At 42.6% G+C, this 25,694-nt stretch overlaps 1 protein-coding gene across 5 annotated transcripts in view; it reads left to right on the top strand.

Annotated features, from left to right (window-relative positions):
- Positions 1 to 25,694, top strand: part of LOC115193349 (protein FAM184A) — a 167,310-nt gene that overhangs the window by 124,249 nt on the left and 17,367 nt on the right. For all 5 annotated transcript variants that reach the window (XM_029752102.1, XM_029752109.1, XM_029752098.1 and 2 more), the window contains exons 11-13: positions 4,841 to 5,053; positions 14,106 to 14,259; positions 14,725 to 14,852. In XM_029752102.1, coding sequence (XP_029607962.1) covers positions 4,841 to 5,053; positions 14,106 to 14,259; positions 14,725 to 14,852 — 495 coding nt within the window. The remainder of the gene's footprint in view (positions 1 to 4,840; positions 5,054 to 14,105; positions 14,260 to 14,724; positions 14,853 to 25,694) is intronic.

Here is a 25,694-nt window from a genome sequence, read left to right as displayed (position 1 = left end):
ATGTGCTGACAACAAAACCACACAAAAATAATCAATGGAAATCCAATTTATCAACCCATGGAGGTCTGGATTTGGAGTCACACTCAAAATTAAAGTGGAAAACCACACTACAGGCTGATCCAACTTTGATGTAATGTCCTTAAAACAAGTCAAAATGAGGCTCAGTAGTGTGTGTGGCCTCCACGTGCCTGTATGACCTCCCTACAATGCCTGGGCATGCTCCTGATGAGGTGGCGGATGGTCTCCTGAGGGATCTCCTCCCAGACCTGGACTAAAGCATCCGCCAAGTCCTGGACAGTCTGTGGTGCAACGTGGCGTTGGTGGATGGAGCGAGACATGATGTCCCAGATGTGCTCAATTGGATTCAGGTCTGGGGAACGGGCGGGCCAGTCCATAGCATCAATGCCTTCCTCTTGCAGGAACTGCTGACACACTCCAGCCACATGAGGTCTAGCATTGTCTTGCATTAGGAGGAACCCAGGGCCAACCGCACCAGCATATGGTCTCACAAGGGGTCTGAGGATCTCATCTCGGTACCTAATGGCAGTCAGGCTACCTCTGGCGAGCACATGGAGGGCTGTGCGGCCCCCCAAAGAAATGCTACCCCACACCATGACTGACCCACCGCCAAACCGGTCATGCTGGAGGATGTTGCAGGCAGCAGAACGTTCTCCACGGCGTCTCCAGACTCTGTCACGTCTGTCACGTGCTCAGTGTGAAACTGCTTTCATCTGTGAAGAGCACAGGGCGCCAGTGGCGAATTTGCCAATCTTGGTGTTCTCTGGCAAATGCCAAACGTCCTGCACGGTGTTGGGCTGTAAGCACAACCACCACCTGTGGACGTCGGGCCCTCATACCACCCTCATGGAGTCTGTTTCTGACCGTTTGAGCAGACACATGCACATTTGTGGCCTGCTGGAGGTCATTTTGCAGGGCTCTGGCAGTGCTTCTCCTGCTCCTCCTTGCACAAAGGCGGAGGTAGCGGTCCTGCTGCTGGGTTGTTGCCCTCCTACGGCCTTCTCCACATCTCCTGATGTACTGGCCTGTCTCCTGGTAGCGCCTCCATGCTCTGGACACTACGCTGACAGACACAGCAAACCTTCTTGCCACAGCTCGCATCGATATTTCATCCTGGATGAGCTGCACTACCTGAGCCACTTGTGTGGGTTGTAGACTCCGTCTCATGCTACCACTAGAGTGAAAGCACCGCCAGCATTCAAAAGTGACCAAAACATCAGCCAGGAAGCATAGGAACTGAGAAGTGGTCTGTGGTCCCCACCTGCAGAACCACTCCTTTATTGGGGGTGTCTTGCTAATTGCCTATAATTTCCACCTGTTGTCTATTCCATTTGCACAACAGCATGTGACATTTATTGTCAATCAGTGTTGCTTCCTAAGTGGACAGTTTGATTTCACAGAAGTGTGATTGACTTGGAGTTACATTGTGCTGTTTAAGTGTTCCCTTTATTTTTTTGAGCAGTGTATTTTTTTGCCTTTATTTTGACATTGTTCACTCCTGAATGTTTCCCTGTGTTCCTGTGTATTCTGTTCACACCCATAGCACCACTCAACTCAGTGAAGCTTAACTTAAGTCAATCAGTAATGTAAGCATGAAACACACTGAGAATCTCGCTGCCGATAGACTGCCGATAAGTACTTATCACAGTGGGAGGCTGTTCCTTCTCTTGCTGGAACAAAAGCGATCGATGCTGCGTGCCAATCCGGTAGCGACGAACCTACGGATTCTACTTGTAGAATTGCTACGCTTGTCAGTGGTCTACAACTTGACTTTGAGCCAATCAGAGAGCACGACCCCCAAGGGGGGAGCCAACAACAAAAAATGGAAAAAGAGGGCATTTCCTCCGTACATCTACGGATGAGCCAGTCACACTTTATATGCAATGTAGGCTATGGGATGGTAACTAGCTAAGTGCACAGACGCAATGCACACAAAACTAAGCACTTCCTCCAAGATAGCTAACCACTGTGGCTAGTATTGACGTTAGAATTAAATCACAATGGATTAGCTAGTTTCCATGAAACAGCTGCCTGTGTAAGCTGCTGAGTAAGTGCAGTGTCCTTAGCTAGCTAGCTATGTTGTCCTATTTAGCGAATATGCTAATGTTAGCTAGCTAGCTAAACATTTGGCTATCGGCTGGCACTTGCCGAATGGGATTATGGAGAGTGAATTAAATTCTTTCTTTGTCATCTTGCTAAGTCGTTATCTAGCTGTGGACATCTGGCTAGTATCAACAAGGTCTTTCTACAAAATAGCAACATTAGCGTAGATAACTTGGAATCTAGACCGTAAGCAATACCGCCACAACGCACACAAATATGCATTGACAAACAATGCTACTGCCACCTTCTGGTTTGGAGTCTTTAGTATTTTAGGCTGATTGGCTGACTACTTCCAAGGTCTTTGCTGTGTGAACACAAATTAGATTGACTGCCGACACTGTTCAGAGGTGCTAAGTATTGTCGGCAGGCAAACGTTGGACAGTCCTACCGGTGTGTCTGAGCTTTTAGTCTACTTACACACCTGCTCCACTTGGCGCTCTTCGTTTCTCCCTCACTATAGTGTGTTTACAGACAAATACCAGTATATTCAACTGGTGTGCGTGGCTAGCATGATGGCGTTCTGTAGACTTGGCCTGGTTTGCACTAACGATGCTGGTTTTACAGCGTCCATTTTCCTTTCGTTACAGTGTGCGGTACGCAGGTGAGTGCTTCTTGTCGGGGACACTTGCAGTGTTGAATGTGCCAACGTGTGTGTGTGTGTGTGTGTGTGGTTTCTCTCTTCACTCCTTGTCTCTATACAGAGAGGGTTGTTATAGAACCACTGTAACTGGTTGCTACTGCAGTGAACCAACGTCACCCAGTTCCCAGGCAACACGCATGAAACACTGATTACCTAAATCTGCCTTCTTCTGAACATTGATATTCTCTTTATGCTCTGTAACTGACTCTTGGTGCACTTCATACTGGAGTATTTTCCTCTTCCTGACACTGTGAAAGGTGTATATTTCTGTTATTTTTGATGAGACAGAATTACAGCCTCCCTGAGTGGCGTGTGATTTACTGTACCGTCTGCTCTCTTTGTTGTGCCATAATAACCACATCTGAGTCTCCTCTGAGTTAGAAATGTTGTTGTTTACGCTCAGGTCCCAATGGAAGGCATTCAGCAGCCTCTTATCCCTCTTCACAAGTGGTTGTGATTCTATCAGGGATGACGAGCAGTGCCATTTTGACAGTAGTCACACATTTTGCCCTGCAGCAGATGATTCTGATAATAAGTCTGGCACACAGTGAACATTACAGCTATACAGATCCTGTGTGTCGCCTCTTGTTCACTCCAAGGCAGTGTAGGTATTGATTCTAAGGGAGGTGTGAATGTCTTCTGTCCACTAAAAACCCACTAGTCCCACTCTGGCATGAACCCACAGACACGTCTACTGCCTCCACTTAGATCACTGCAGTCTGTCTGCCATGTCCACATTATCACTGTGTTGTGTTCCGCCCAGAGCCAAACGAATACACGTCACTACATTATAACATTGACAATGCACTGTGCACTCCATACTGTTTGTTGTCCACATTTGTTATTACGCAGATGCTGGAAAAATCTATGCATGTGGGGGGCAGGAGGGCAGTCTAACTCTGAGCTTCTACTTAACGGTGTAGCTCCAGATGCTTCCTTCCAGCTAGCAGCAGAGTCAGTGTGACTTATGGAGGTGTCACCACCGTGGATCTTTTCCTCCCACACGTTCCACCTCTCCTGCTTAGGGCCCCGGTCGGTCTCATTATTCACAGTAATAATACTCTGTAGTAATAGGCTGTAACTCCTAATGAGGTCTGGCTGATTAATGTGGCGTGACTGAGCTCTCATGTTGATCACACACTGAGCCGTTGATCACACGTACACAACTGTACGTGTAGGGTGCCGCCAAAGGTTGCAAAGCAGCAGTGGTGTAAAGTACCTACGTAAAAAATACTTTAAAGTACTACTTAAGTCGTTTTTTGGGGGTATCTGTACTTTACTCGACTATTTATATTTTTGACAACTTTTACTTTTACTTCACTACATTCCTAAAGAAAATAATGTACTTTTTACTCCATACATTTTCCCTGACATCCAAAAGTACTCCTTACATTTTGACAGGAAAATTGTCCAATTCACGCACTTATCAAGAGAACATCCCTGGTCATCCCTACTGCCTCTGATCTGGCAGACTCCCTAAACCCACATGCTTCCTTTGTAAATGATGTTGGAGTGTTGGAGTGTACCCCTGGCTATCCGTCAATGTAAAAAATTGTTTGCTTAATATAAGGAATTTGAAATCATTCATACTTTTGATATTTAAGTATATTTGAGCAATTCCATTCACTTTTGATACTAAGTACATTTTAAAACCAAATACTGTTAGACTTTTACTGAAGTAGTATTTTACTGGGTGACTTTCACTTTTACTTGAGTCATTTTCTGTTATCTTTACTTTTACGTAAAACACTTTTTCCACCATTGCAAAGCAGACAAAGTTGCTGCAGGCCTACCATATTGAAATAAGGATTATGAGGGTATAATTGGTTTCAAAATGACTTTTTGATGCTCCCTCTAACAAAAAAATGTATGTTGTGTTTCTTCAGGTCATAACTAGCTAGCGTTAAAAATTGATATCTGTTTTTGTCTAACGAAGTAGACCTAGGTTAGTGAATGAAGTATACAGACAAACAGGTCTCGCGAACCTTGTAATATCTGATCCAAGCTGTTCTTCTCTCTACGCCATCTCTCTCTCTCCTTTTCCTTTCTCTCTCCTTCTCTACTTCTCCCTTTCGTCAGATCTCGTTGCTGAAGCAGAGCCTGGAGATGCAGCTGTCTCAGTCGCAGAGCTCCCTGCAGCAGCTGCAGGCCCAGTTCAGCCAGGAGCGGGAGCACCTGAGCCAGCAGCTCCAAGAGCTGCAGCTGGAGTACCAGCGCAGGGAACACAGCCTGCAGGAGGCCCACTGCTGCGCCATGCAGGACCTGGAGGAGACCCGTCAGCACGACCTCAAGGTGTGACCATTTAGAACCTGGCTCAGAGCAGAACTCTGCCAGTGTGAAATATCCCCAATTGTGACGTTAGAGCATTAGATTAGATATTTGAGGCATGATGGGCCAGTATAGACTCGGATGTGTCAGTAAGACTGGATATAAGTCGGGTGCAGAGAATGAGGAGAGACAGTGGAGATTTTCTGGTAAAATAGCTGCTGATGTGCCCAGATGGACTTTTGCAACAGTGAGTCCATCAACATTACCAGAGATGTGGAGCAGTTGACTTCTGAGCGGATCAGTGATTTGGACCTGACCCTGATTGAATTATTGCTGTTTGGGACACACACTGCTTTTCAGTTCCTTTCACTTTAAAACGAATAGGCTACGGAGCAGCAGCAGCAGCATAGTTCTTGATGGAATTACGATGCAACACAGTTAATATTGTTCCAGGGAATCTTTACAGCAGCTTATGAGTAATGTAGTGCAGTAATGTAATAGTATGGGAACGTCTGAGGAATCTGGCGAGGCATCTGTGTAATAGTAATTCAGATGGTGATGAGTTTGCTGTCAGCACAGCCGGGGGCAATAGCTCTGATCCATAAGCCAATCATCCAGGAGTCCCAGTGTTAGCATTAGCTTCATGCTCAGATCCAGATCTTTTTAAATCAGCCTCTCTGCTCCTAAAGCTCTTTATAGGACATGAGAGTGAGTTGTGTAGTGAGAGGTAGCTATATCGATCAGCGCGGGTCATACGTTTAGTTGCATGGGTTCGTGCTTGAAAGGCGGACTGCCAGCCAGGCTCATACATGGGCAAACTGTGAAGGTCTAGAACAGCAAGGTGATGGGTTCTGTTCGTTATTCACTGGTGTTTGATATGTAAATGCTGGGTTCACTGTGGCACAATCTTAGCTGGAGAAGGCTGCATTTGCTCCTCACAAAAATGAAACACTGATAGCCGAAGAGCGGGTACCACTTTTTGGCACAACAGATATGCCCCTCTCTCCATCTTTACATATAACAGACTGACTGACTCTACCCCAAAACACTGACATCTCAATACTAGTCTGGGCATTTCATAATGAAGGTTGAAGTATGAATCAGAACTCATTTACCAATCCCGACATACCCAATACATGAAAATATAGACTTCTGAAAAATATTAAGACATTGACTTTTTCGCCAAACACTGAACGTTTCCTTCCAAAGAAAAGGGAAGAAATGCGTTTTTCTGCACTTAACATTCCGTTATACAGTCAAGGACATTTTGAAATACATTCAACCTTACTCTGAGGCTTCTTTTGACATTCAAAAACCCTTGGATGGAATTTATGTTAAGGGCTCATGCAGGCGTTGTGCAAAGCTGACTCAATGTCCCCAAGCATTCTGTCTCACCTCTCCAGCCACAGATTGGATTAAAAGCAAAAGACCCATGAGTCATCGGTGATTGAATGGGCAGAAAAGTCTTTCATGTCTGCTAATAAAAAAAATATACCACACCCTAAGGAACACATTTATCTCAATAGCTGTTCGCTCTTGAATAGAGGCTAGGTTGACTCAAAGTTGTTCTAAAATGTATAAACCTTTACAGGGGTAAATGTATTAAGGGTTTAGTTTGTTCTAGACACATTTTATGAGGACAAAGGCATTTAGAGTGTTAGCAAAGCAAACTGAATTGTCTTGTTTGAGGCATTAGGGACAAATCCAGTTTCACCTTGCCTACAGTGGGAACACATATCCACTGATATGATCTATTTACATGGCAGGCACTGTTATACAAGGCTAATTAAAACGCTTACAAATCTTCTCCACACATACTTTAACATCCAAACTAGGAGCTCCTTTTTCACAGTGTCGCGATTTCAAACAAATCGCCTAGTTCGAGGTATGAACACGTGAAATACAGTGTCTCTTGAGGTTCTTTCAAGCTATAGACTTTGCGCCATTCAATCTTATCTTATTTTTCATTCGTGCCCAGGCTTACACAGTATCAGCTGAATGAATAGGCACACAATGAAATAGGCTCTCTCCCGCTACATGTGTTTCTAACAGCGAATTCATTATTATTGACTGACTGCAATGGCGTTAAGATTGACAAACTACCCGATGTGTGCGTGCACACACTTAACAGACGCAGGGTTTTAGACCTGAGAGAAAAGATACAGAAAATGAACTAGCCTAGTCTCATACCGTGTACTGTAGCCAGCTCCTCTATCATTGCCAAGCTATACATTAACAAACACACAGAGGAGTTGGCTAATGCACAAACACAATGCACGGACCACCGGCTAACAATTCACATCTAAAGTGCCTTTGGAAAGTATTCAGACCCCTTAATTTTTTTCACATTCTGTTACGTTACAGCCTTATTCTAAGATTTTAATTGATTTAATCAATCTACACATAATACCCCATAATGGCAAAGCGATTACAGGTTTTTAGAAATAAAATAAAAAAAGCAGAAATACCTTATTTACATAAGTATTCAGACCCTTTGCTATGAGACTCGAAATTGAGCTTAGGTACATCCTGTTTCCACTGATCATCCTTGAGATGTTTCTACAACTTGATTGGAGGCCACCTGTGGACATGATTTGGAAAGGCACAAACCTGTCTATATAAGGTCCCACAGTTGACAGTGCATGTCAGAGCAAGACCCAAGCCATGAGGTCGAAGGAATTGTCCGTAAAGCTCCGAGACAGAATTGTGTCGAGGCACAGATCTGGGGAAGGGTACCAACAAATTTCTGCAGCATTGAAGGTCCCCAAGAACACAGTGGCCTCCAAAATTCTTAAATGGAAGAAGTTTGGAATCACCAACACTCTTCCTAGAGCTGGCCGCCCGGCCAAACTGAGCAATCGGGGGACAAGAACCTTGGTCAGGGAGGTGACTAAGAACCCGACAGAGCTCCAGAGTTCCTCTGTGGAGATGGGAGAACCTTCCTGAAGGACAACCATCTCTGCAGCACACCACCAATCAGACCTTTATGGTGGAGTGGCCAAACAGAAGCCACCCCTCAGTAAAAGGCACTTGACAGCCCGGTTGGAGTTTGCCAAAAGGTACCTAAAGGACTCTCAGACCATGAGAAACAAGATTCTCTGGTCTGATGAAACCAAAATTGAACGGTTTGGCTTGAATGCCAAGCGTCACATCTGGAGGAAATCTGGCACTGCTCATCACCTGGCCAATACCATTCCTACGGTGATGCATGGTGGTGGCAGCATCATGCTGTGGAGATGTTTTTCAGTGGCATGGACTGGGAGACTAGTCAGGATTGAGGCAAAGATGAGCGGAGCAAAGTACAAGGAGATCCTTGATGAAAACCTGCTCCATAGCACTCCAGACCTCAGACTGCGGCGAAGGTTCACATTCTAACAGGACAACGACCCCAAGCACACAGCCAAAACAACGCAGGAGGGGCTTCGGGACAAGTCTCTGAATGTCCTTGAGTGGCCCAGCCAGAGCCCGGACTTGAAACCGATCGAGCATTTATGGAGAGACCTGAAAATAGCTGTGCAGCAACGCTCCCCATCCAACCTGACAGAGCATCTTCAGAGAAGAATGGGAGAAACTCCCCAAATACAGGAGTGCAAAGCTTGTCGCGTCATATCCAAGAAGACTCAAGGCTGTAATTGCTACCAAAGGTGCTTCAACAAAGTAATGAGTAAAGGGTCTGAACATTAATTTAAAATTGTTTAGAAACATATTCTATTCTTATGTACAATAAAAGTGACTCCAAAATGACACATCTATTGGGCACAAAATAATCTGAAACACAACCAAAACAAACAGCAAATGTATCCAACAAGTTTTTAGAGTCACAAGCTTGACGTAATCATTGTGTGCTAGGAATCTAGGACCAAATACTAAACTTTTGACTACGTTAATACACATAAGTGAATTTGTCCCCATACTTTTGGTCCCCTAAAATGGAGGGACTACGTTAAAATAGTGCTGTAATTTCTAAACGGTTCATCCGATATGGATGAAAATACCCTCACATTAAAGCTGACAGTCAGCATTTTAATGCCATAGTTATTGTATCATTTCAAATCCAAAGTGCTGGAGTACAGTTTCAAAACAACAAAAACTTTGTCACAGACCCCTTAGATTTCTTCACATTGTATTGTGTTACAAAGTGGGGTTAAAATTGATTTAGCTGTCATTTTTTTGTCATCAATCTACACAAAATACTCTGTCAAAGTGCAAGTAAATAACATTTTTGGGGTAAATAAAAAATGTATGACTAAAATATAGTCGTTGCACAAGTATTCAGTCCCTTTGTTTAGGCAAGCCTAACGTAGTTCAGGACCAACATTTGGCTTAACAAATCACATAATAAATGACATGGACTCACTCTGTGTGAAATAAAAGGGGTTGACGTGATTTTTGAATGACTAACCCTTCCTCTGACCTCCATACATACAGCATCTTTAAGGCCCCTCTGTCAAGTATTGCATTTCAAGGACAGATTCAACTACAAAGACCAGGGAGCTTTTTCAAAAGCCTCATAAAGAAGGGCAATGATGGCAGGGGCGAAAATCTGATATCAACTTTGGAGGGGACAATTACATTAAATTTTCTCAAGAGCAATTCCTGAGGGGGACACCAAAAGTAGTGCTGTAACACATAGCCTACATTGTAATATGGTAAATGTATATTGAGGAACCAAAGAAATAAGGTGTTTGCCGTACTCCTAACTACCGGTACCCAAAACTACACAACTAATCACAACAGCAATACCATTGCCTTTAACAAATCTTAGTTCAGTCACCAGTTTAAGTTGAGAGTGGGGGTATCCATGGCATTTTCCAATTATGTTCCTATTTTACAAGTCAAAAAAATGGAGAACCTTTCATAATGTTGCCAAACAAAGACTCAACAAACTTACCTGAGACTCCCTGTCTCTGCCAGTCTGTCCCTGCATATCTGTCCCCAACTCTGCTGTCTGTGTGCCATCTGTTGCCTGCTCTGCCTAATGACATCATTGTGAAACATTTCCATTAGAATTTCATTTCTTTCTTATGAACATTTTATCAACTAGTCTTTGAGATATTAGGCTACTAGGGTTCTTACTTTGCGTTTTGGTGTACTGAAAAATACTCGGATGTCCGTCTTTTATTTTTCTGCCATTTTTGTACCTGGCTGGCTGGCTGGCTACACACACACACACAGTGTGTAGGTTATTTACAGTAGGAGATGGGCTTCTATCATCTTATCTTTTATCATTCTATTTGGGCTTCGATCTAAAAGGTAGCTAGCAAATGTGAAACGGATTAAAATGACAAGAATTGACAGCTGTATGAGTTCACCATTTACACAACATATGCTGCAACCTTTTGTAATTTTAATAGTTTGTTTCATATTGGCTGGCTTCCAACAATAGCTGAATTTGCAAAGCTAGCGAGCACCAATTCCGTTTCAGTGGTGTTTGCTATAATCTTTGCTACCCGGGTTAAATAAAGGTGAAATAAAATAAATAAATAAAAGTTCCCTTGCGACAATTTAGCTTTTGCAACGAGACCATTAAATATATTTAAGACAATGGTAGAAGAGAGTGTAGTTCTGTTCAGTTTGGACTTCAGTTTATCGCTAACCTTATCGCAGGGACGTTGAAGCACTAACATACATCATCTGCATGCTGATCTTGGAATAAATTGACGATAGCAAAGATTCCATCTTTGACGAGGCCACATAAATGGAATAGGTACTAGCTAGCTTAATAGTTCATATTTGCGCGCTAGCTCTGCATATTCAGCTAGTGTGTGTGCGCGATTGACTGGATTAACCTCACTTCAGTTACGTTCATTGAGTGCCTTTCAGACAGTAGATACGACCCCTCTGTTACCTTGCCAACTAAGGAACTGGCAGTGGATCAAAACATTGTGAGGCAAAGGGTGGGGGGGTCGTAATCTTTTGAAACTTAAAAACGCGCTATTAAGTGTCTATAATCAGCACAATTGCTTTCATTGCGTATTATTAATATTATTTAAATTACATAGTTATGTTTCAATGATATATTGGGGGGTCAAATCATATTTTTCCAAGGATGGGGGGGTCGTGTCCCCCCCGTCCCCCCCGGGATTTCCGCCCCTGAATGATGGGTAAAAATAATAAATCAGACATTGAATATCTCTTTAAGAATTATCCTGTGGATTATGTATTAAACCACCCAGACACATCAAAGATACAGTAGACCTTCTGAACATAGGACAGGAATGAAGCTGCTGAAGGATGTCACCATGAGGCCGTTGGTGATTTTAAAACAGCTACTGAGTTATTAAATGGCTGTGATGGGAGAAAACTGAGGATGGATCAACAGCATTGTAGTGTGTCCACAATAATGACCTAAATAACAGAGTGAAAAGAAGAATACAAATTATACAGAATATTCCAAGACACTGAAGTAATACTGCAAAAAAACACAGCAAAGGAATACACTTTTTGGCCTAAATCAAAGCCTTATGTTTGGGGCAAATCCAACACATCACTGAGTAACTACCTCCTTATTTTCAAGCATTGTGATGGCTGCATTATGGTACTGTATGGGTATGCTTGACGGAAAATACTGGGGAGTTTCTCAGGATAAAAAGAAACGGGATGGGGCTAAGTACAGGCAAAACCCTAGAGGAAAACCTGCTTCAAACTGGGAGAGGAATTCACCTTTCAGCAGGACAATAACCTATAACACAATGCCAAATCTACACTGGAGTTGCTTACCAAGAGGACAGTGAATGGTCCTGAGTGGCCAAGTTACAGTGTTCACTTAAATCTGCTTAAAAATCTATGGCAAGACTTGAAAATTGACATGATCCCCAACATCTTGACAGAGCTTGAAAAACTCACAGCTGTAATCAAGGCCAAAGGTGTTTCTTACATGTATTGACTCAGGGAGCTGAATACTTATGCAACGACTATATTTGAGTTATTACATTTTTGTTCATCTTAAAAAGTGTTCACATTTTTCTTCCACTTTGACGTCAGAGTATTTTGTGTAGATTGTTGACAAAATAATTGCAATTAAATAAATGTTAATCCCACTTTGTAACATAATAAAATGTGAAGAAATCCAAGGGGTCCAAATACTTTTGCATGGCACTGTGCACACGCACATGCTTCACACTGATGGGGCTCAACCACTAACTGTTGTATGACATTAAACAATCAGAATCATTGCAACATCATGTCACCACTGATTTATTCTTTTTCAGACCATCATACCGTTTCTGTACCATGCCTGGGTATACCGTATTACTGGAAGTGCACACAATGGGCACTATTTCCATGTTTCAAAAAGCAAACAGGGATCTTCATCCAGGAGGGGATTGAATGTCTCTGCAGTAACCAAGAAACTTGACCTTGACATCTAGCCACTTAGCTAGCAAGTTAGCAAACCAGATGCATAGCTGGAGCCCTGAGCTGGATATCATTTATTTGACACATCTTACGTTTCTTGCAGTTATACTTAATTTATAGTTATAAACTGTGGCGTAGCATGCAACCCTGCAGCTCCCGCGAGGCAGCTCCCCCAACCCCGAAAAAACAACAACAATTATTGTTATTATACCGTTTTTCTATACGGTATTGAAAATCATACTGTCGGTATATGGTACAAATGGCATATAGCCCAAGCCTATTCTTTTAGGCTTATTTGATTTGGTCTTATACAAGTCATATGTTGATTGAAATGCACTGTTCAATTTCTATTTCCATCTTAATCTCTAATCTTGTTTGATCCCTATCATTCTGGTGTCGTGTCTATTGGATGTTCCTGTCATGGAAATTCTTACACAGGGACACTCGAAGTCAATCCTAAATGAATCATTGTTTATTGTCAGCGCGCTGGAGAGGTTCCAACAAACTTTATGCACCGCAGTGAACATCTGTCAGAATGTCTGCTGGGGCAGTCCCGGCAGTTGTTTTATATACAGCTATACATAGACAAGTTATATTTGCATGATTTAGCATAATTCATTCATCATTACCGTTTTGTTTCATTCATGTGACCGACCAATACTGGTTCATAACATGTGACAGACCAACACCTCACGAGGCTTCTCCTCTCTAAGCTGAGACCTTGAAACTGAGAAATCTTTTGTTCTCAAAAGAAGGTCTGGCCGTACTGCCAAATTGCAGATACTGATAAGTGAGGATTCGTTCAATCAGTCACTTGCATGAACACAAAAATGTGTTATTAGAACAGCACATGAATAGAACACAGAAATGAGTTACAAGAAAAGCATATGTATAACATTTCCATCACATTACCATTCAGCTATTTCCTTGCCAGTTGGACAAGTCTGTGTTTGTAGTTAGATTTAGCCGCTATCACTCTCTCTCTCTCTGTCTCTCTCTTTTTCTCTGTCTCTCTCTTTCTGTCTCAGTCTCTGTCGCTCTCTCTTGCTCTCACTACTCTCTCCTTTCTCTCTTTCACTGTCGCTCTCTCTTGCTCTCACTACTCTCTCCTTTCTCTCTTTCACTCTCTGTCTCTTCTCTCAAGAGATTTTAGTTTTATATGAGAGGTGTTTTTGTGAGGTTTTGACTGTGTCCTCGCCATGTTAACGGCTCTATCTTCTCAATTGAGTTAGGAGTGGTGTATTGTGTGCTGTTTGCCTCTGCTCGCTGTTGCTGGAAAACATAGGGCAGCCTTCCAATAGCCGCATCAAGCTACTGATGATATGCTTAAGTGCTCATTGATTGTAAAATAATTCCAACGTGATCAGCAGTAGCGTCTAAAATATGTATTTTGACTCCATGCGAAAGTTTCCCCTTTAGCCATCCTTGGTGCCATGCCACTGCCTGAGTAACTCCCAGTCCTTATGTTACTGAACTACACTTAGTCCCACAGCAACATACTGGTTGAGTTAAACTGATGCTGTTACCAGATTCTCCCAAACTGATCAGTGCCTCTTTGTCTTGACCATCTGAACATAATGGTTATTTGTTCTGGTTAACCAGCATCATCAACCAGGTGAAAACCGGTTATATGTGCCAGAAGGTTCTAGAAAATAATTGCTATGTCATATGTTTGTCCTAAACCTGTGGGTCACTCATGACCTTTGACCCCTGCGTGTAGGAGCTGGAGCAGCGTCTGCGGCAGCAGCACCACATGGAGCTCCAGTCTGTGAGAGAGGCCCACAGACACAGCATCGAGACTCTCAAACAGCAGTCGGAGCAGGAGCTGCAGACACTACGCTTCGAGCTGGAGGACGAGGGCAAAGCCATGCTGGGTAAGAGCCATGCTGGGTAAGAGCCAGGCTGGGTTAGGGCCTGATGGGGAATGGTCACAGGGTCTCACACTGGGTTAAGGGCCCTGGCAGGGAGGGAGACACACCTAATAAGGAGGGCCATGCTGGGTAAGACAAGGCTAGAGCCCTGAGTAAGGACCTTCAGAGGGAAGGATCATACTATATGTAGTAATAGGGGACCGTGCTAGGTAAATGCTACACTTGCAGCCCTCAGAAAAACCATTGGACACTAAACCACACAGTGCTGCTGAACAACAGCCCCCACACTCCTCCCTGTAGGAATCAAGGTCAACGCTGGAACATTCCATCACGTAGCTTGTTAGAGGTAGGGGATGTACTGTATGATGAATGTTTTTTTGAATTAGCCATGGTGGCCTGTCCTATTGTGTGGTAAATAGAGGGGAATTCCCTAAGGACCCGGTCTGCCTCTCTCTATCTGGTTCCTAGCCTCTCTGCGCTCGGAGCTCAACCACCTCCACGCCTCGGCCATAGAACAGCTACGGCAGACCCACCAGCAGGAGACCGCTGCAGCCAAACTAGAGCTGGAGAATGCACTGGAGAACAGCCGGATGCAGGTCAGATTCCCCGGGACATACTGGCATTCCACATATCACTTAGCTAACAGAAATAATGGTAACAATACGGATGGGCCAGCATTAGTTTGTATTACAGTATAATTGGATATTGGCCATGAACAGCGTTGTATTTTCCCCTAACAGCAGGGAAAATATAGTGGCTTAACAATGAGGCTAGACGTTAGCTCAACGCATGAGGATAGATAATTCTATTCAAAGCGTATATGAAAGAGTATATGCACATACACACTTTAGAATCTAAATAATCCTTCAGTGCCTTTAATTGTGCAGACTGAAAAGCTTTGGCACTAATGGCCATAGAATACATAGATCTCCCTTGGCAACCGCCCTCTTTTCTCCTCACTCTGGCTTCTGTTGCTTGTATATATTCACACAACTGAATAGCTGTGTGGCTTGTCGGATATGGCTTGAGCAAGTGTCATCAGTGTGTTGGGAACTGGGGTGCTGGCCTCTAGAGAAAGAACAAGCGACAGCTTTCCTTCCCTCCCACACGCATGCAAAGCACACACACACACACACTCTACAGCAAGAGGCTATGCACAAGTATTGTGCTGAACACATCATCCGTTTGCTCCCTATTCCTCCACGTTCTGCAACAAAACAGGGTGCTTTCTATCACTAACACAGGCCATGTTCTCAGAAACAAAGAGCTAAACTATCGCGTACTGTACGTCAACAATAGCTATGCCGCAGCTGACAGTATTAGCAGGTTAAAAGACAGTAATACACACAGGGGAGGCTGGACTCAGCTGATGTGTCAGTTAGAGAGCAGTAGATGTACTTGACGTAATACTTGCACTCCCAGCCGCCCCATCTTCTGACAACGGTGCCCTTCATCTCGGATATAAATCACTGAAATGAAGTTTAATGCCCTGGGTCCTCTGTCATGGCCATGGCGAGATGTTCAGCACACAGCTGTTTCTGAGGGGACCTACTTCTACGCTAGTCAGTCTTCAGCAAGGTTACAAGGCAAATACAGTTCTACTTGCCAAATAAAATGAGGTCAACGAGCCAGGGTACCTACTCCAGTGCAAACGGCTTCGCTTTCCACCGTGACACAGTAATCATCTAAACCTATTACCGCCGACAGGCCCCTATCACAACAGAAGCAGGCTAATATGGCAGGGGTTTTGTTTTGTTTTAGTGTTTCCTATGGACATGAACATAGCACTGGCAGCAAAGCAAAACATTTTTTACTGTAAGCTATTTCAATGTGAGATCCACCACATGTTACGATGCGAGGATACCTGGAAAACAAAACAGGAAATATATTGAGGTCTTTGAGGCGTGATTCTCGCTTGTATTAGACAGCAATGCATATCCCAAATGCATATGAAATGCCCTGCCTGGTCTTTGCCCCTGAGAGGTGTGTGTGAAGTGAACCATGGCCTGTTCTTCTCATCCCTTATAGGGCTGCCATATCCAAGCACCACAGTACTAGTACGTCTGACATCTCTCATGGCATTAACAGGCTTCCTGGTGGTGTCTCAATCAACCAACAACCTTCTCTAAGCCCCCTCTCCTTCAAATTGTCTGTGTTCAGCTCAGCAGTCAGACATATCAGGACAGGCAGACCTTTATCACAACAGAAGCAGGCTATTATGTCAGAGTTACGACAGGGTTTTTGTTTTGTTTTAGTTTTTCCTATGGAGATGAAAATGGCACTGGCAGCAAAGCATTTCTTTTTTCACTTTAGGCTATTTCAATGTCAAATCAAAATCAAATCAAACTTTTTGCCACATGCGCCGAATACAAGTGTAGACCTTACCTTGAAATACTTACTTACAAGCCCCTAACTAACAGCGTAGTTCAAGAAGAGTTAAGAAAATATTTACTTTTTATTACTTTTTACTTTATTTTGTAACACAATAAATAACAATAACGATAGAGCCCTGAATCCAGGGCTCTAGAACCTATTTCTTGAATTCTAAATATCAGACATTTGAAAGCTCTAGTTTTGACTGTCATAATACCTCTGATGGCAGTAACTTTACAAGCAATAATTATGGTCAATTTAGCCTGAGAATAGTATCTAGTTATGGTAAGGGGTGAAATAAGTATAGGCAGTTATAATTGTAACGGTTTAGCAGATTAGAAAAAAAGATCAGTCTTTACATAGCTAAAAGAAAAGGAATATAACATATACTGTTTACAGGAAACTCACTCTACATCCTTAGATGAAGTTGCGTGGAAAAAGGAATGGGGTGGTGAAATAATTTTCTGTCATGGACAAAGGAACTCAAAGGGTGTGATGATATTAATTAACAAAAATGTCGATCTGAATGTGCAAATAGTCAGGAATGATTCGCAAGGAAGGTGGATCCTTTTGAATATGAAAGTGGACGAAAAAGAGATTTGGCTCATTGATCTATATGGTCCAAATCAGGATGATCCACACTTCTTTGAAAACATTTATACCATTTTATTGAATTTACAGGCAACAAATGATCTAATCATTATGGTAGGATACTATAACACAGTGTTAAGTACCTCAATGGACCGTAAAGGTAATCACTCTACAAACCATCATCACCGTGCCCTTAAGGTAATCACAAATATTATGGACACATTAGAAATAGTGGATATTTGGAGACTAAAAAACCCAGACCTAGTGAGATATACATGGAGGAGACTTAATCAAGCTAGTCATCTTGACTACTTTCTTGTCTCTTTCTCTCTTGCATCAAAGGTTAAAAAAGTTTTAATAGGAGACAGAATGCGATCGGATCATCATCTAATTGGCATTCACATAACTCTTAGATTTTCCACGTGGACGGGGATATTGGAAATTTAATCAAAGTTTACTGGAGGACAACTTATTTTTAACTAAGACAAAATTATTTATAACTGAATTTTTCCAGTATAATATAGGTTCAGCAAATCCCCTTATTGTTTGGAATACCTTTAAATGTACCTTCAGTGGTCATTCATATTCAATATTCATCAATAATAAAAAAGCAGTTTCTGGCTAAAGAGACAAGACTAACAAGGGAAATCCCTGAACTAATAGTAGAGGTAGATGGCAATAAAAACAATACTACAGAGATACAAAATAAGTTAGAGGAAAAACAAAAAGAACTTGAGGAACTTATTCAAGAACGATCTAATGTAATCTATTACAAAAACAAAGCAAACTGGATGGAATATGGAGAAAAATGCACAAAATTCTTCCTGAATCTCCAATACAGGAACGCTAACAAAAAGAATTTGCAGAAACTTGTTACTGAAGACGGAGTCATCTATGATTCTCCGAATTATATTTTAAAAGAGGAAGCAAATTATTTTAGGCAGATGTTCTATTTTCCGTCTCATCCTTTCCCACTGAATGAAGATTATGGTAAGGAATTCTTTCCAAATAATATAAAAAATTGAAAATTAACAAATGTACAGAAAGATCAGTGCGAAGGCCAAGTTACAGAGGGAGAACTTTTTGAGGCTATTAAATCCTTTCAGTCTGGAAAAACCCCAGGGCTTGATGGCATACCGGTAGAGGTATATGAAGTATTTTTGGATATACGAAAATCTCCATTGTTAGATTGTTTTAACTACTCCTATAGAAATGGTAGTCTGTCAGGTACTCAGCAGGAAGGTTTGATTTCTCTATTATTAAAACAAGACCCAGATGGCAAATATAAAGACCCAGTCTATCTAAAAAAAATGGAGGCCCCTTACACTTCAATGTTGTGATGCAAAAATACTATCAAAATGCATAGCACTCAGAATTAAAAGGGTTTTACCAGGTGTTGTTCATCCTGATCAGACAGGTTTTTTACATGGACGATACATTGGAGATAACATACGACAACTACTAGAAATAATAGAACATCATGAAACGTATAAGAAGCCAGGAATGGTATTTATAGCAGATTTTGAAAAGGCATTTGATAAAGTAAGACTGGATTTTATTTATAAATGCCTGGATTTTTTCAATTTCGGTAATTCTCTTATAAAATGGGTAAAAAATAATGTATAGCAACCCCAGGTGTAAAATGGTAAATAACGGCTACTTCTCAGAGTTTTGAATTGTCAAGAGGAGTTAAACAAGGGTGTCCGCTGTCACCATATCTATTCGTTATGGCCATCGAAATGCTAGCTATTAAAATCAGATCCAATAACAACATTAGAGGATTAGAAATCCAAAGCTTAAAAACAAAGGTGTCCATGTATGCCGATGACTCAAGTTTTATATTAAGTCTGCAAGCTAGATCCCTGCAATGTCTCATTAAAGATCTAGATAACTTTTCTGTACTCTATGGACTAAAACCTAATTATGATAAGTGTACAATATTACGTATTGGATCCTTAAAAAATACAACCTTTACATTACCCTGCAGTTTACCTATAAAATGGGCTGATGGTGAAGTAGACATACTTAGTATTCATATCACAAAAGATATAAATAAGCTCTCTACAATGAATTTCAATAGAAAACTTGTAAAAAAAGACAAGATCCTGCAACCATGGAGAGGTAAATACTTGTCTATTTATGGAAAAATTGCCCTGATTAACTCCTTAGTCATATCTCAGTTTACTCACTTACTTATGGCGCTGCCTACTCCTGAGGATTAGTTTTTGAAATCATATGAGCAAATAATATTTAGCTTTATCTGGGATGCTAAACCAGACAAAATAAAACATTCCTATCTATATAATGAATATGAATTGGGTGGGTTGAGATTATTAAATATAAAAGTACTAAACCTCTCTCTAAAAGCTTCACTCATTCAAAAGTTTTGTTTGAACCCTAAATGGTTCTCAAGTCGATTACTAAGAAAAGCTCATCCATTGTTTTAAAAATTGCCTTTTTGCCTTTGTGCAGATTGCCATGTCTCATTTTCGATTAATTGAAAATGAAACTTTTTTTTCAGAGTTATCAGAATTGTACAGAATGGTCTGCTCAATCCAAGAGTTCAACCAATTGATTACAGCATTGCCCCAAAAATGGAGGAGGCGGGTGGCAGCGGAAGGAGGTAGGGAACTGGTCTGTCTGCTCAATATAAAGGATCAAAACTGGCGGAGGAATAAAAATAGCAGAAATAGGAAAGTATACCAGTTTCATTTGAGGACCAGGATGTTGACAACTATGCCATACAGATTGCAAAATAGTTGGGAAGAAATTTTTGATGTACCGATTCCATGGTACAGGGTGTATGAGTTGATATATAAAACAACGCAAGATTCAAGACTTCGTGATTTTCAGCTAAAATTATTATATAGAATTCTTGCCACCAACAAAATGTTGAATATTTGGGGCATAAAATCATCGAAGCTCTGCAGATTTTTTTGTGAGGATACAGAATCAGTAGACCATTTATTTTGGTATTGCCCTCAGGTAGCCTGTTTCTGGTCTCAGGCTCGGGAATGACTGAAAATGCATAGCATTGATCTAAAATTGACCCTAGAAATAGTACTGTTAGGAGATCTGGAGAGACCGGGTCAGTCAATTACTAATATACTAATACTCTTAGTAAAAGTATTTATCTTCAACTTGCAATCTGTGGATTATATTCGATTAGATAGATTGAAATTGTACATTAAACATCACAGCATAGATGAAAGATATGTGTTGCGTAGAAACCCGAAGTGGTTGGCCAGCAGAGATAGATGGGATGGGCTTAGGGAAGGTGAGGGTTGGTATGTGGAATTGGAGACAAGTGGGAGTGGAGTTGCTGTGTGAGAGAGAGAATGATGGTCAAAGATAAAAGTAAAAAAAAAAAAAAAAAGTACATTTGAATGACACTAAGTGGCAGTGTTTTTACAACTAATGCAGGTTTGCCTGAGGCTGATGCCGTGCAGGTGTTTGTACACGTGCGTATACACACACTCATTCAAATAAACACACACAAGAACACACACATACATGTAATAGTGCCAGACATGCACACAAATAGAATGGAATTAATTGTCTTTTTATTTATTTTTTCTTCTTGGGGGGGGACCGTGGGAGGTGTCTCGATTGGTTGAGGGGCCGCTATTGGAGGGTTCGGGTTCATGTTTTTTGACCTGGTGGTAGATCGGTCAGGGCATTGAGCAGGGCATTGACCCTGGATGCTTCTGTGTGTCGCTCTGAATGGGAATCTGTTGGATCACTGGTATGATGTAGTTATTGAGCGGCTTCACTGCAGGTATATTGTATGTTTTGAATATTCAATAAAATAAATAATTAAAAATGAAATAAAATTAAAAATAATAAAAAATTCACCCAACTTATTCTGGGAAGCTTGTGGAAGGCTACCTGAAACGTTTCACCCGAGTTAAACAATTTAAAGGCAATGCTACCAAATACTAATTGAGTGTATATAAACTTCTGACCCACTGGTAATGTGATGAAAGAAAGGAAGGCTGAAATTAATAATTCTCTCTACTATTATTCTGACATTTCACATTCTTAAAATAAAGTGGTGATCCTAACTGACCTAAGACAGGGAATTTTTGCTAGGATTAAATGTCAGGAATTGTGAAAAACTGAGTTTAAATGTATTTGGCTAAGGTGTATGTAAACTTCCGACTTCAACTGTATATACAGGCGGTACTGGTACTGAGTCAATGTGCGGGGGTACAGGTTAGTCAAGGTAATTTGTACATGTAGGTAGGGGTGAAGTGACTATGCATAGATAATAAACAGCGAGTAGCAGCAGTGTACAAAACAAATGGAGGGGGAAGGGGGGTTTCAATGTAAACATTCTGGTTGCCATTTGATTAATTGTTCAGCAGTCTTATGGCTTGGGGGTAGAAGCTCCGGTACCGCTTGCCGTGCGATAGCAGAGAAAACAGTTTATGACTTGGGTGACTGGAGTCTGTGACAATTTATTGGGCTTTCCACTGACACTGCCTGATATAGAGGTCCTGGATGGCAGGAAGCTTGGCCCCAGTGATGTACGGGGCCGTACGCACTACCCTCTGTAGCGCCTTGCGGTCAGATGCCGAGCAGTTACCATACCAGGTGGCGATGCAACCGGTCAGGATGCTCTCGATGGTGCAGCTGTATAACTTTTTGAGGATCTGGGGACCCATGCAAAATCTTTTCAGTCTCCTGAGGGGGAAAAGATATTGTCGTGCCCTCTTCACAACTGTCTTGGTATGTTTGGAACATGATAGTTCGTTGGTGATGTGGACACCAAGGAAATTGAAACTCTCGACCCGCTCCACTACAGCCCCGTCGATTTTAACTGGGGGCCTGTTCGGCCCGCCTTTTCCTGTAGTCCATGATCAGCTCCTTTGTCTTGCTCACATTGAGGGAGAGGTTGTTGTCCTGGCACCACACTGCCAGGTCTGTGAGATCCACCTTCTGTTATGATGTGAGGATACCTGGAAAACAAAACAGGAGGTGTGTGTGTGTGAAGTGAACCATGGCCTGTTCTTCTCATCCCTTATAGGGCTGCCATATCCAAGCACCACAGTACTAGTACGTCTGACATCTCTCATGGCATAAACAGGCTTCCTGGTGGTGTCTCAATCAACCAACAACCTTCTCTAAACACCCTCTCCTTCAAACTGTCTATGTTCAGCTCAGTAGTCAGACATATCAGGACACAGCCCTGTCTCTCTGTCTATGTCCCATAGGGCTGCATGATTTCCCAGCCGCTGAGACATCCCTCCCGCGTGAGCCATCCATCATTTAAATGCATTATGCCCGTACTGCCCGTACATTGATTCATCCTTCATTATACAGATCTGCTTATCACAGGTATGTTTCCTAGACTGTTCGGCTGCTGTTGTCTCTTATAGAGGTGTTGTGGTTTTACCCAGTAAATGGCAAAGCTCTGATCTTTAGAATGAACATGTGCCTTCAGTGCCTTAATCAAAGAGCCTTAGCAACGGCGAGCATGGTGTTTTCCTTTGAACAGTCTCTCCAGCCCAGCTGCCCCGGCAGATAGAGAGAGGGCCGTTTGAAGAGAGGTACAAAGTGTTGCTCGTCCTCTTTCTGGGAGACGGAGAGATGTATCTAACAAATAACTCCTGAGCCGAGCTGTTGATGGTTCGGCGGGCGGCGGGGCCCGCGCTGAGCGCTGTGTTGCCTTATCGATAATTGTGGCCCCTGAGAGATGCACGGTGCCGGCTTGTTTAATGAGCTGTGAGATTAGCAGGCCTGGTCTGCGGTGTGGAGAATTGCGTTTGCTGGGGATAGTGATCAGCTTTCCCCACAGACGAATGCTCGGCTTCTGACAGACAAACGGCTCTGAAGAATGTTTATTTTCTATACTCCATTGCTCATGGTAGCTACATATTATCTCTGCGTGGTGTGTGTGTGTGTGTGTGCTTTCGTGCGTGCCTGCGTATGTGTGCGCACCAGTGTGCATTTCGGCCATCGAGAGGTCTGTGTCATATTTGCCCTGATGTTTTTCTGTATCTGAAAGTTAATGTCCCCACGCTGATGTCCCCGGAGGCTGATTCCTCAAAACAATGTCTGTCTATGAGACCTAGTCTTAATGAAACCCTACACAGCCCTGTAAATGCTCAATTCATCTCCAACAACTGATGCATTGCTAATCGCTCCTCATCACCAGCGGACCTATTTTTCTTTAGCGGAGACACGCCGCGGCCTGTTTGCAAACTGTGATAGATGCCTCTATTTTCCCAGATTATTGGGCAGATAGGGATGTTTAGAGGAGGTGTGCGCCTGCTGGGGTGGGGAACGAGGATGGTCTCTCGCCTCAGTGGTCGTGACTCATAGTTACTATGACAGAGCCTAATCTGTAAAGACGTTTCCTCATCAATAACGTTTCAGTGTCACCTGTATGGCGGATCAATGGCCCTGGAGTTATTCCTGCTTTGTTTCAGTATTGGGTATGATTTGAATTCAAACCACAGGTATACTGGATCTCATATCATTTATGGAGGCTGAAGAAAGATTTCATCTGCCATTGTGACTCACCTCTCTCTGGTTCGTGGCAATTCTTGGACTAATGGCAGCAGCTCGATACCTCCCATCCTTGTGATGTAATGTAGCCCCGGAGAGGTTGAGTTTTGGGGGTGAGGGTCTCAGTACCTCCAATCACTCCGGCTTCACAGACGGCATCTGACTGCTTCCCTCTAGTGACTCAGCTCTCTCTCACTTCTTCTCTTTCTTTCTCTCTCTCTCTCTCTCTCTCTCTCTCTCTGTATGTGGCTTCCAGCCGCTAATGATGAGGCTGTGCTCTGGCTGGCCTTTTGATCAGTCTGCTCTGGAACTGTAGAGACAGACAATCCTGTGGAAGCGGAGAGAGAGAGAGAGAGAGAGAGAGACTGGGGAGCTGGGGCTCAGAGAGGCCTCACGAGGCCAGTAGACTTGTCTTCTAATCAGCTCATCGCTGAGACCTTCCTATTCCCAGACCTCTACCACTGTACTGTACCCTCTACACATCTCCAGTCACACTGCTGTCAAACTAAGTGTCAGCCAGCCACAGAAATTAAATCATTTTCTAAAGAGCTTTTTGTCAAAGATCAGAGATCATATATGGTGATTATTGGAGTTGGGAACTCCATCTACCAACTTTCCACCATCCCCTCAGAGTAATCTTTGAAACCTGAAGTACTATTTTGTTCCTGTGACATTTTGTCCAAAGCCTTTAAAGCTTCCTTTGCCCTAGAAAAGTGTCTGTTTGATTTTGAGAAGTACCGCTCAAATGGCTCCACCATACAATTTGCTCTAAGTTCCAACAGAGTTTCCATCTTTAGATGGACAATGAATATTGCTTTTCTATAGTGCCATCGTAACGGAGAGTGTTAGTTGTCAGGGTAGTATTCAGACTGTCCCTCTGAACCTCTGCAGGTCAGCCTAGGGTCCTCACTGTGAGGCTCGGTGCTGCTAATAGAGCTGCCACCACTCTCTCACTTTACAGCCCAGGCACACATCAATCAAATAAACTTGCGCGCGCACATTTTCACACAAATGGACACACAGACACGCACTCGCCTAACCAGCCACCGCATACACAAAGATAGGGTCACATGCCAATTGGAACATAGCCCAAAACTCCCTTTCCCACACTGACGTTCGGTGCTGTCTGCTTCTACCTGTGTAATCCACAACCCACCCATGCAGAGACATGTCAATCATGTTGGCTTCCAAGCGAAACAGGTATCCACTGGGGAGATTGGGAGTCAGCAGAAATGTCACAGTGAATCTCTTTTAGGCAGAGGATGGGTAAACAAGCTTCTATGGAGGAGAGTGAGCTAGTCCACTGAAACCAGCCCCCGGCAGTGGTTCACACATTAATAACTACAATACTGTTATCACAATAATCAGCTGGCATGAAATTATATTTACAGGAATTCAAAATTAATACAGATTGGAATCTGATTACACAAGAGGCAACAACTTCAATACCAGAGTTTGAGTTGACGGTGTGCTGTGGGGAACTCTTAGCTAAGTCTCTGTTATAGAAGGCAGGACTTTTTAAAATATGTGCCGTTGCTGAAGGGGAAAATGATCTTTGAGCCAAGCAAAGCATGATTAATCTACAACTGGGATGTAGTTAGAGTTCTCTGAACAGTATAATCAGGTAATTACATTTACTTCTGCCCGGGCAAAAGGGGATGTTTGCGTTTGATATATCAAACTGTAGAGTTAACTGTTACAGTAACTTTGAGGAAGAGAGTGATAATAGTCAGTCTAGATTTAAATGGCAGCGTTGTCCCTATTACGTACTGAACAATTGACTAAATACATGTATTCTAGTGAATGCTTTACCGGTAGGTTTTCAGTACAATGGACCCTGACTGGACCAGACAGCAACAGCCAGATTTGAGCGAATAGTCAGAAGATGACCTTTTTCCTGGGATGCGACCTTCTCCAGGCGATATAACAGTCATCTAGCACGTTGTTGTAGCTCGGACTAG

The sequence above is a fragment of the Salmo trutta genome, chromosome 1 (genome assembly GCF_901001165.1).
Source record: "Salmo trutta chromosome 1, fSalTru1.1, whole genome shotgun sequence".
NCBI classification, from domain to species: Eukaryota; Metazoa; Chordata; class Actinopteri; order Salmoniformes; family Salmonidae; genus Salmo; species Salmo trutta.
Note: the sequence above shows the minus strand (reverse complement) of the source record. Positions and strands in the feature narration are given on the sequence as shown.